The following is a 12,074-nucleotide window of genomic DNA, read 5'->3' as shown; positions in this document are numbered from 1 at the left end:
TAAGGAGCTCTGAAGTGCCAACTGTTGATGTATAATCTGGTGTGATGATTACAGAGGCAGAACCCCATAGGGTCTAGCATGCTCAGTCACATCTTGTTCTACATTCTTCTAATATACATTAATTGCTGATCTGTGGCAACATATGTAATCACTTATGTTTTCTCTAGGGACCAGCAACTACTAAATGCTGATTATTTCCGCTCTTGGATCCTCGATCTATGCTGTACAAAGAATCTTGATGCCTAAAATCAGGTTATGCCCCTCAACCTTTTGTTGACCAATCCCCCCCACCCCGTCATTCAGTTGTCAATTGACAGAACGTCAGTGGGCAATAAAGGCTCTGGTATTTCACAGATTTATAACAGTGGTGAAACTTGATGCCAAAAAGAGGCCAAGGCCACTGGGCTGATTATCAGGTCCACTCATGCTTCCTGCAAACCGATAGCAATTAGTTAGCGGTCGAGTTGTCTTTAAGCCCCCCCCCCTCCCCATTGTCATTTGACAGGGGTGTTTACATGCTGTGGTCATGCTGCATCGCTCCAGTGGCAAAAATATATCATGTCATAGGGTTGTCACCATAACACTTTAAAGACCTAGTACAAATCCCAATATATATATTTTTTTAAAGTACTCGCCGTTACCGATTCTTTTTTTTTTTTTATGTCATGTGACAGTGGCACCAATATGCAGCACTGATGACACATGGACTGTGTCAGTAGATGAGGATTTTATTTTATTATTTTTACAATTCACCTTTTTAATATTTATTACAAATTTTCATTTTATCACAATTTTTTATTTTTATTTATTTATTTTTAATTACCCCTGTTGGGGGGTGTTGGCTTTGGCGAGATATCTCCCTTTTAGACAGGGAAAGGGACTGAGGACACAGATTCCCCAGTCTTTTTCTCTGCAGCCTCAGCTGCACTGAAGATGATTGGACAGGCGATGGCGGCTCCTCTCCATTCATAAACTGAAGCATCGTAAACAGTTTATGATGCTCAGTGACAGTTATGAATGCACAGAGTCAGCGATCACTGACTGCATTCAGTAAAAAAAGGAGCCGGTAAATGACACGGAGGGGGACCGAAGGAGCCGGTAAATGACACGGAGGGGGACCGAAGGAGGATATGGAAACAGTCAGGGCTGATCAGGATCTGTACGGCGCTGGTGAGGAGTTACAATCACGATCTCCCTGTATAGATTTCAATAAAGCAGCTAAAAGCAGTGGGAGGGAACGGTCAGCTGCTTTATTGAACTGTATACAGGAAGATCAGCGATTCTAACGCCTCCCGTACCGATCACCTCTGACTGTCCAGGTATCGGATTAAACTTCGGAGCATTTGCCCATGTACAAGTACTCTGGAGTGTTTGTTTGGCAAAAATGGGGTTAAACCAGGCAATAAGGAGGAGTCACATTGCTTCCTTACTACCCGTCAATCGTCTCTGAAAGGCAATCCGATCGCTCTTAAAGAGTGCCGGGTTTAGATGCATGTCTAAATCTAGCCCTAACCATGTGAAGGCCAGCATGTAAAGCTTTATTTTGGTGGTATTTAATTAGCATTGGGTTTCTTATTATATAAAAAGGAAATAAAACAAAAATATTAAAAGACGTAGTTTCTGTTGTAAAACCTTGCAAATAAACAAAATGTCTTCATGAATTTAGGCAAAAAAAAACAAACACACACACACACGGTTACATTTCTTTAATTGAAAATAAAAAGATGTATAATTTTTAGTTTGTGCGAGAGTTGTAGAGCCTACAAACTATGAAAAAAAAAAATGTAAGTTTGTTACAAAGATTGAGAGCGCCAAGCTCACAAGCAGATTTTGCAGTTTTGCCCAACAACAATGTCTAACTTGGTTTACTACACAAACAGTATTGACTGCAGCCAAGTGAACTTTAGCCGGTGTGTTATTCTCAAACAAAGAGAAAAAGGTTATAAAAGCACAACTTCAGGAGAAATAAAGACCCTCCTAGCAGGGTGGCTGTGCCCACACTGCAATGCTTAAATGAGCAAAGGCAGAAGTTTGGTTTGCATTCTAAAAAAAAAAAAAAAAAAAAATCACACACGCACACACAACTTGTTAGCAGCCACCCCAGCACCCCCTCCTAATTACTTACCCGAGCACCATCTCACTTCAGCGATGATCACGAATTTCTAAGCCAGGGGGGTTTCAAACTGGTGGTCCTCCAGCTGTGAAACTACAAGTCCCATGAGGCATTGCAAGATTGACAGTTACAAGCATGACTCCCATAGGCAGAGGCTTGATGGGACTTGTAGTTTGGCACAGCTGGAGGGTCGCCAGTTTGAGACCCCTGGACTCCAAGGCCCTGTACACACGAGGAGACATGTCCGATGAAAACGGTCCGCGGACCGTTTTCATCGGACATGTCTCCTGGGAGCTTTTGGTCTGATGTGTGTACACACCATCAGACCAAAATTCCCGCAGACAGAGAATGCGGTGACGTAGAAGACATCGACGTTCTCAAACACGGAAGTGCAATGCTTCCACGCATGCGTCAAATCAATTTGACGCATGTGCGGGATTTCGGTCCGCTAGTTAGACGTACTAACCAGCAGACATGTCCGACGGATAGGTTTCCAGCGGACAAGTTTCTAAGCATGCTAAGAAACTTTTGTCCGCTGGAAACCTGTCCGCTAGGCCAGGAAACCTGTCCGCTAGGTCGTAACACACGACCGAACATGTCCGATGAAACTGGTCCGCGGACCAGTTTCATCGGACATGTTCGGTCGTGTGTACGGGGCCTAAGCCGTTCGGGACACAGCCCGTCCAAAGCTATTTACGAAAAAAAAAAAAAAAAAAAAAAAAATAATGACACAAATGGCTGTAGCGCCATTTCCAGGTTCTCCTCCTCAGTGTGCGAGGAGACCAGGATGAAAAAATGTGCAGGGATGTGCCCAATTGTCCCCCCCCCCCCCCCCGCAAATAAAGAGGACCCATCACAGCCCCTCAGAAGTACCTGTCACCAGCCCACCCAAGTAGCCCTCTCTAGCTCATGAAAGTACCCAAGTGTCTGTCACCAGTTGGGGTGTTTTCTTTTTAAAATGGGGTCATTTTGTGGGCAATACCATTGCTCTGGTGCTCCAGGACCATCAAAAGTGTGATAGGTAGTCAGGAAACTGAATGTGTAATTTATGCTCCTAGAACGCCTGATGGTGCTCCCTGCATGTTGGACCTCTCCATGTGTCTGGGCTGTGTAAAAGTCTCACACATGTGATATCACCATACTTAGGAGTAGCAGTAGAATATTTTTTGGGGTGTAATTTTTGCCATGTACATGCTACTGTTAGAAAAATCTAATAAAATTTACAACTTGTAAAAAAAATATATAAAAAAATATGAGATTATGAGAGAGATATAGAATATATATATATATATATATATATATATATATATATATATATATATATATATATATATATATATATACATACATACATACATACATATACATATACATACACACACAATATAAGTTTATTTTCTTTCCACAAACTTTTTGAAAAAAAAAAAAAAACACAGAACCCATCAAAAGTCTCATAATGCTTTATAAATTATACATTGGGGTGTTTGCTTTCCAAAATGGGGTAATTTTGTGGATAATTCCACTGTCTTGGTGTGCCAGGGCCTTAAAAAATGTAATAGGTCGTTAGAAAATTGTATGTGCAATTTATGCTTCTTAGAACACCTGATGGTGATCCCTGCACGTTGCGCCTCTGTATGTGGCCAGGTTTTGAAAAAGTCTTACACATGTGGTATCACCATACTCAGGAGGAGGAGCAGAATGTATTTTTGGGTGCAATTGGAAGTATGCATATGCTGTGTGTGAGGAATAACGTATATGATAATTTTGTGTAAAAAAAAAAAAAAAAAAAAACACACACAACGAATTTGGGGCACTTTTCCGCAACCAGTGGGGCGCTTTTAACCCCCGCTAGCAACCAAAAAAAAGGGTTAAATCCGCCCCTGCCAGCGCACCGCTCCAGTGTGAATGCCCAAGGGCTTTTACAATGGAGTGAATGGAGCAGCTTTTTTAGGGTGCTTTGCAGGCACCATTTTTAACGCTATAGCACCTGCAAAAACGCCCCATTGTGAAAGGGGTCTTAGGGCTCTTTCACACGGAGCGGATCCGTATTGATCCGCCCCGTGTGTGTCCATCTGCTCAGCGGGGATCATCCGTAAAATCCCGCTGAGCTGTCGGCGGACAGGGCGGTCCCCGCACACTGTGCAGAGACCGCCCTTGTCTTTCCTCTGCTCTCCCCTATGGGGAATCGGATGAATACGGACCGTGTGTCCGTATTCATCCGATCCGTTCCACCAGACGGAAGAAAAATAGGGTTTTCTTCCGTCTGAAAAAGCGGATCTTTACGGACATTAGCGGATGCATCATCCGCTAACGTCTGCAATCCCATAGGGAAGCATTAGAAGTTCGTAAACGGACTTGTAAAAAACGGACCGTTCGTCCGCCCGTGTGAAAGGGCCCTTACTAAATACCTTGGACTACTTTCAGTCAGTTCACCGGGTGTAATCAATTGTCAATGATTTGCACCAAAGCTTGTAGATCAACTTTCACACAGACCAAATAATATACATTTATTTTGGTTATTTTTTACCAAAGATACATGTAGTAGTGTAAACGAAGAAGTGTTTTTTTTTTTTTAAAAATGTTCACTTATGTCACAAAAAAAAAAAAAAAAAGACCCAGTCGCGATTAAAATACCAAAATAAAGCATTGTGTGAAAACAAATTTATTATAAAAATGTTGTTTGTTTGTGTACAGTGTTGCATGACTGAGTAATTGGCAAAGTGCAAGATTGGTCTGGGAAGGAAGGGTGTATAAGTGCCCTGTATTGAAGTGGCTAATGAAATCTCCAAAAAAAATTAAAAAAAAAAACAAACAAAAACATAAAACCCAGATCAGAAACGCAGTCAATAAGCGAAGCCAGGGTTTGGATGCAGAGCGGGTGATCAGATGAGCTGGGGTCAGGAAACAGAAGTCAGTATAGTTAGGCTTCATTTCCACTAGGCTTCATTACAGCCACTTTTCTGAGCGTTTTTTACAGCTTAAAAACGCCTGTCCATGTTATTCTATGGCATCATGCCCACATAGGCGTTTTTGAGCTGCAAATGGCATAGGCGTTTTTGAGCTGTAAAAAAAAACGCGGGGCCAGGGCGTTCTGAAGCTCCAGAGTAGAGCTGTAAAAACGCCAGACGTTAAAAAAATGCTCAAAAACGCGGCCGCGGCTTTTTTTAAAGCTTTTTTTTTACAAAATAAACATGGACAGGCGTTTTTAAGCTGTAAAAAAGGCTAACAACAGTGGCTGTAAAAACGCCAGTGGAAATGAAGCCTTATGCGCAAAAAACAGGCACAGGTATCAAAAGAAGTCAGCCAGGCCAAATCAGACAGAGGAAATCTGGAGATCATAGACCACGCAAGGGTAAAGAGGGAACGAGCTAAGCTGTTTAACTACTTGCCGACCGCCCACCATCATTATACGTCCTCACTTTAGAGATGAATATCTCGGTAACGGTAGCAGCTGCTGCCACAATCGAGATATTCATCTCTTCTGTGGGCGGCCGTGTTAACGATAATGGCGGTCTCCGCGGCGAATTCTCCGCGAGATCGCCGTTATCGGTGGCGGGAGAGGGCCCCTCCCGCCGCTCTCGCGCGCCCTCCGCCGCTTACCGTAGCCGTCGGTAGCGGCGGAGGAGATCGCGACCATCCGGCAGCTGAGCGGGGACGAGACTGAAGGAAAAATCTCCTTCGCCCGTCCCCATAGCTCCGCTGGGCGGAAGTGACGTCAAAACGTCAGTCCCGCCCAGCCTCTTAAAGAAACATATTTTTTTTTTGTCATTTAAAAAAATTACATTTCCAATTTTTTTTTTTTTTTTTTTGCATTTAAGCCCAAATATGAGATCTGAGGTCTTTTTGACCCCAGATCTCATATTTAAGAGGACCTGTCATGCTTTTTTCTATTACAAGGGATGTTTACATTCCTTGTAATAGGAATAAAAGTGTTTTTTTTTTTTTTTTTTTTTTTTTTTCAGTGTTAAAAATTCTAAAATAAATAAAAATAAATGCGAAAAGCAAAAAAAAATTTTTTTAAAGCGCCCCGTCCCGACGAGCTCGTGTGTAGAAGCGAACGTATACGCGAGTAGCGCCGACATATGAAAACGGTATTCAAACCACACAAGTGAGGTATCGCTGCGATCGTTAGAGCGAGAGCATTAATTTTAGCCCTAGGCCTACTCTGTAGCTCAAAAAATGCAACCTGTAGAATTTTTTAAACGTCGCCTATCAAGATTTTTAAGGGTAAAAGTTTGACGCCATGCCACGAGCGGGCGCAATTTTTAAGCGTGACATGTTGGGTATCATTTTACTCGGCGTAACATTATCTTTCACAATATATAAAAAAATTGGGCCAAATTTATTGTTGTCTTATTTTTTCATTTAAAAAAGTGAATTTTTTCCAAAAAAAGTGCGCTTGTAAGACCGCTGCGCAAATACGGTGTGACAAAAAGTATTGCAATGACTTCCATTTTATTCTCTAGGGTGTTAAAAAAAAATATATAATGTTTGGGGGTTTTAAGTAGTTTTCTAGCAAAAAAAAATGGTTTTGTCTCGTAAACACCGACTCTGAAAAACAGGCCCGGGGCTAAAGTGGTTAAATGGCCAAAAGGATCTGGCTGTAGGCTGGATTAATGAGGCAGGTAATTAACCGACAGCTGAGCAGCTTTTATGCACTGAAAGAAAAGAGCTGCTTGTAAATAGCAGGAGTCCAGCCCTGACATGAATTTAGGAGGACAGACTATAGTCTGCCTCTACAGCATGAATTTGACATAAGTTGAGAATTTCATTGGTGGTTCTAAAAGCACAGAAACATATACATTCCCCTTCAGACACCATTATCACAGATGCCCGATAATGAAAATAAATTAACATGCAAACATCCATACATACTGTATATACATTAAGAAAATAAAGTAAGAAGTCCTGTTCTATGAACATACCTGACATAGTTCTTCAGCCACATCCAACATTCCTTGCCTGAAGAAGTGCTCCACCATTACTTCGTTGAGGATACGCTGACTGTCGGCCTGCCAGCAGCCATCAATGCCCACACTGCTGATGTCCGCATCAAAATTCTGAAAAAAAAAAAAAAAAAGTTTGGAGGGAGGTCTCAAATAAGGGAAAGGGAAAGAAAAAAAAAAATTTTTACTGCAAGATGTTTTTATTCATAGCTGCACCCGACACATTTACATGTGCACATACATGGATGGCTTTAAAAATCACTTTTTGGCATTTGTTACTTAAATTTTTTTTTACTTTAAAGCGACCTTCAGTCATGTTTTAAACTTTCCATCTATTAAATCTTCTTCCCTTGTTGTTCTGACTTTGGATAGTAATTTTTTTTTTTCTGACAGTAAATACATGATACAGCTCACTTCCTTTTTGTCTGGTCATTAAACTAGGCTTATGACATCATGCACAGCCCTATCTCTCTGCGAGAGTTTGCCAGGAAGGGAGGGGGATAAGTCACAAGAGGGCCAATGAGAGCTGCGGAGCTAGAGGTATGACTCTGTAGGTCTCTGTATATCCAGGAAGTAAACAGACAGTCGCTTTAGCTGCCCACAGTTAAAATGGTTGCAGACAGACTCAGTGGAGGGAGATTTCTGCAGCATTTTTGGCAAGTACAGAATCACAGTATATATAAAATATGCAAAGTGGTTGAAGGGAAGCTTCAGAATGGCAAAGATGTTTCTATTACAAATTATGTGAGCAATAAAAGTATATATGATAGAGTTATATTCTAAAGTCTTTTATTAAAGACCTTGTAACGGAATGACCCGTGACAAACAGACTTTGGAAAGGTGAGGGGTACTCCTGTACCGGCGTCACCAAGTAGTCTTATGTCTAGGGTCACCTTATGTCCGATAGGGCCATAGGGTGACAGAAATGATATCCTAAATTACAGGACAGGGGACATTACTGATAGCTCATATTGCAGGAGATATTGCAAAGTGTTGGTTTATTCTATGACTCATCTCTCTCTGTAGACTGTTGACATGTTAAATGTGGCTGGCTCTTGAAAGGCCTTTCATTGTGTGATAACACTGTGTAAAGCCCATTGATGCTCAGGTGTGAATACCTTTCTGTCGGAGACAGACCGTCTGTCTACAGATGTGGATTGAGGGGAAAACATTGTGTGATGGTGTTTTGTTGAATTCTGTTAATGAAGGAATGTGACTTCTCAGGTGCAGTGATTAGGTCATGTTAATTATAGACCGGCGCCGAAAAGTCTGGAATGTTTAGCAATTAGCCATCTGAAGGTGTATTGAAGCCCCCCCAGGGTGTGAAAGGTGGGTGGAGAGTTTGATTGTTCCTGTGATCACCGAAACATGCCTTGAAAACTGTATATAAACTTGAGAGCTAACCATTAAAAGTGTTCATACATTTGAAACCAGTAACAGAGCAAGTCTCGTTATTCTGGGAAATGGGATGTCTGATGTCTGTTGGATGGTTGGAGTGTCAGATAAGCTGTCGTGGGGTGATGACCGTTACAGACCTCTTAGCTTCAGCTTCGCTAATTTTGAAATTGTCTGTATCAGGAGTTGAAGCTGATCCACTTCCATCTAATACTTTTCCTCAGCTTTATTATATCAATTTTAATATAGCAGCTGATTACGGAGTTACATGCACTTTCAAGAAACTGTGTCCTTGTGAGATTTACATGTATAAATTAACTTGCGCTTGAAGTGAATGAATAATTGTGTAGTTTTGCAGATGCTGTACACAAAACGCTTGAGCAAATGAAAATAAGAATTACAGCGCTCACAAAATAAATGAATTTACACGCGCCAACGTCCATATGAATTGTGAAAATCGTGATCCGAACTTCTAGGTGCATCACACACCCCACCTAGAGAGATTTCTGCAGCATATTTGGCAAGTACAGAATCCTAGTATATATAAAATACGGAAAATATGCAAAGCGGTTGTTGGAGGGAAGCTTCAGAACGGCAAAGATGTTTTTATTACAAATTACAGTTGTGCTCATAAGTTTACACACCCTGCCAGAATTTATGATTTCTTGGAATAACACAAACTTTTTTCACTCATGGTTAGTGTTTGGCTGAAGCCATTTATCATAAACTGTGTGTACCTCTTTTTAAATCATAATGGGAACAGAAACTACCCAAATAACCCTGATCAAAAAAGTTTACATACCCTGGCGATTTTTACCCAACATGCATGCAAGTTGACACAAAGGGGTTTGAATGGCTATTAAAAAGGTAACCGCCCTCACCTGTGATCCGTTTGCTTGTAATGTGTGTATAAAAGGTCAGTGAGTTTCTGGACTCCTGACAGACCCCTTACATTTCATCCAGTGCTGCACCGACGTTTCTGGATTCTGAGTCATGGGGAAAGCAAAAGAATTGTCAAAGGATCTGCGGGAAAAGGTAGTTGAACTGTATTAAACAGGAAAGGGATAGCAGGTTTGCAAGCCCAGATCGCAGGTTGCCGACCTGCCATCCCAGAGCATCAGTGGTCTGAATGAAGCCAGCGGTAGAGGAAGCAAGCGGCTGCAGAAGGAGCAGAGCCACATAAGCGGATGCTTCCTGTAAGGTTATTACTAAAAACGGTGCATATTTGGGCATATCTGTTCTGCAGTGGTTACTGGGCTGCTTATAAGCTGATCCACAGGTGCAGCGCAATGCACATTCGGGTTACCTGCACTGAGTTATAGACTTCTGTTATTACCTGCGGGTTTGGTGTGCTTTCAGAAAGTGTGCCACACCTGCAGGATATAATAGATATCGATGGCAAAGGGCAGCTAACCCAGGAAACCCACAGGTCAACTGCAGCACAGCAGTGTGAAAGCGGCCTTAGGCCCATTTCACATGATTGGTTCAACCCACACAGACACTCCATTCATCTCTATGGAGCGGCAGATGTAAACGGACTTGTGTCCATTTGCACCCACCTACTTCCAATCCACAAAAAAAAAAAAAAAACAGAAGGGGATCCACCCCCTTCCATCTGGTTGGATCGGATGGGAGGGCCCACAGAGTAGAGTGGGCTGTGTCTGCTCTGCATATACTGAGCGGACACGGATCGGTCTTCTGTCCACTCCACTTAATGTGGCCCGCAAAAGTCATTTGGAGTGATGAGACCAAAAGTGAGCGTTTTGGCCACAAACGAATGCTATATTGGGAGAGAAGTCAACAAGGCCTATGATGAAAGTTACGGAGGTGGATCGCTGATGTTTTGGGGATGTGAGAGCTACAAAGGCACAGGAAATTTGGTCAAAATTGTTGGCAAAATTAATGCAGTATGTCATCAAAAAAATACTGGAGGAACATTTGCATTCATCAGCCAGGAAGCTGCACATGGGATGTACTTGGACCTTCCAACATGACAATAATCCAAAACACAAGGCCAAGTCGACCTGTCATTGGCTACAGCAGAATAAAGTGAAGGTTCTGGAGTGGCCATCTCAGTCTGCTGACCTCAATATCATTGAGCAACTCTGGGAAGATCTCAAATGTGCAGTTCATGCAAGACAGCCCAATAATTTACAGGAACTGGAGGCTTTTTTGCCAAGAGGAATGGGCAGCTTTACCATCTAAGAAAATAAAAAAGGAGCCTCGTCCACAAATACCACAAAAGACTTAAAGCTGTCATTGATGTTAAAGGGGGCAATACACGGCAGGGCTCGACAAATCCTGGTCGCCAGGGCGACTAGAAATAGCGTCCTGGCGACTTGGCATGGAAGCTGGCTCCATCTGGTGGTGAGCCGTTGGTATTACAAGTTATTACCACCAGATGTGTGAGCTGGCGCCATCTTGTGGTGGCCGTTGGTATTACAAGTTAAACAGCAATTCTAATGTCATTTTTAACTATTTTTCACAATTTTCACTGCCATCTTCTTCCCTCTAATTAAAACCCCCAAACATTATATATATTTTTTATCCCAACACCCTAGAGAATGAAATGGCGATCGTTGCAATACTTTGTCACGCCGTATTTGCGCAGCGGTCTTACAAGCGCACTTTTTTTTGGGGGAAAAAAATACACTTTTAACCCCTTCCCGACCGCCGCATGTACATATACGTCGGCAGAATGGCACGTACAGGCACATTGGCGTACCTGTACGTCCCTGCCTAGACGTGGGTCGGGGGTCCGATCAGAACCCCCCCCCGCAACTTGCGTCGGTCGGGTCCCCTCGCGGAGCAATCCGGGACGACGGCGCGGCTATTTGTTTATAGCCGCTCCGTCGCGATCGCTCCCCGGAGCTGAAGAACGGGGAGAGCCGTGTGTAAACACGGCTTCCCCCTGCTTCACTATGGCGCTGCATCGATCGAGTGATCCCTTATATAGGGAGACTCGATCGATGACGTCATTCCTACAGCCACACCCCCCTACAGTTGTAAACACACACACAGTGTACACCAAATCCTACAGCGCCACCTGTGGTTAACTCCCAAACTGCAACTGTCATTTTCACAATAAAGAATGCAATTTAAATGCATTTTTTGCTGTGAAAATGACAAAAATCCCAAAAATGTGTCAAAATTGTCCGCCATAATGTCGCAGTCACGAAAAAAAAAAAAAACGCTGATCGCCGCCATTAGTAGTAAAAAAAAAATTATTTTTTTATAAAAATGCAATAAAACTATCCCCTATTTTGTAAACGCTATAAATTTTGCGCAAACCAATCGATAAACGCTTTTTGCGATTTTTTTTACCAAAAATAGGTACAAGAATACATATCGCCCTAAACTGAGGAAGAAAAAAAATGTTATATATGTTTTTGGGGGATATTTATTATAGCAAAAAGTAAATATTGCATTTTTTTCAAAATTGTCGCTCTATTTTTGTTTATAGCGCAAAAAATAAAAACCGCCAAGGTGATCAAATACCACCAAAAGAAAGCTCTATTTGTGGGAAAAAAAGGACGCCAATTTTGTTTGGGAGCCACGTCGCACGACCGCGCAATTGTCTGTTAAAGCGACGCAGTCCCAAACTGTAAAAACACCTTGGG

At 42.3% G+C, this 12,074-nt stretch overlaps 1 protein-coding gene across 1 annotated transcript in view; it reads right to left on the bottom strand.

The window, feature by feature from the left end:
* RMND5A (required for meiotic nuclear division 5 homolog A) overlaps positions 1-12,074 on the bottom strand; it is a 364,184-nt gene that overhangs the window by 15,983 nt on the left and 336,127 nt on the right. Inside the window, exon 3 of the mRNA XM_040335239.1 lies at positions 7,039-7,173. Within this exon, the coding sequence (XP_040191173.1) occupies positions 7,039-7,173 (135 nt within the window). The remainder of the gene's footprint in view (positions 1-7,038; positions 7,174-12,074) is intronic.

The sequence above is a fragment of the Rana temporaria genome, chromosome 1 (assembly GCF_905171775.1).
Source record: "Rana temporaria chromosome 1, aRanTem1.1, whole genome shotgun sequence".
NCBI classification, from domain to species: domain Eukaryota; kingdom Metazoa; phylum Chordata; class Amphibia; order Anura; family Ranidae; genus Rana; species Rana temporaria.
The sequence above is the reverse complement of the archived record's forward strand: the minus strand, read 5'-3'. Positions and strand labels throughout refer to the sequence as shown.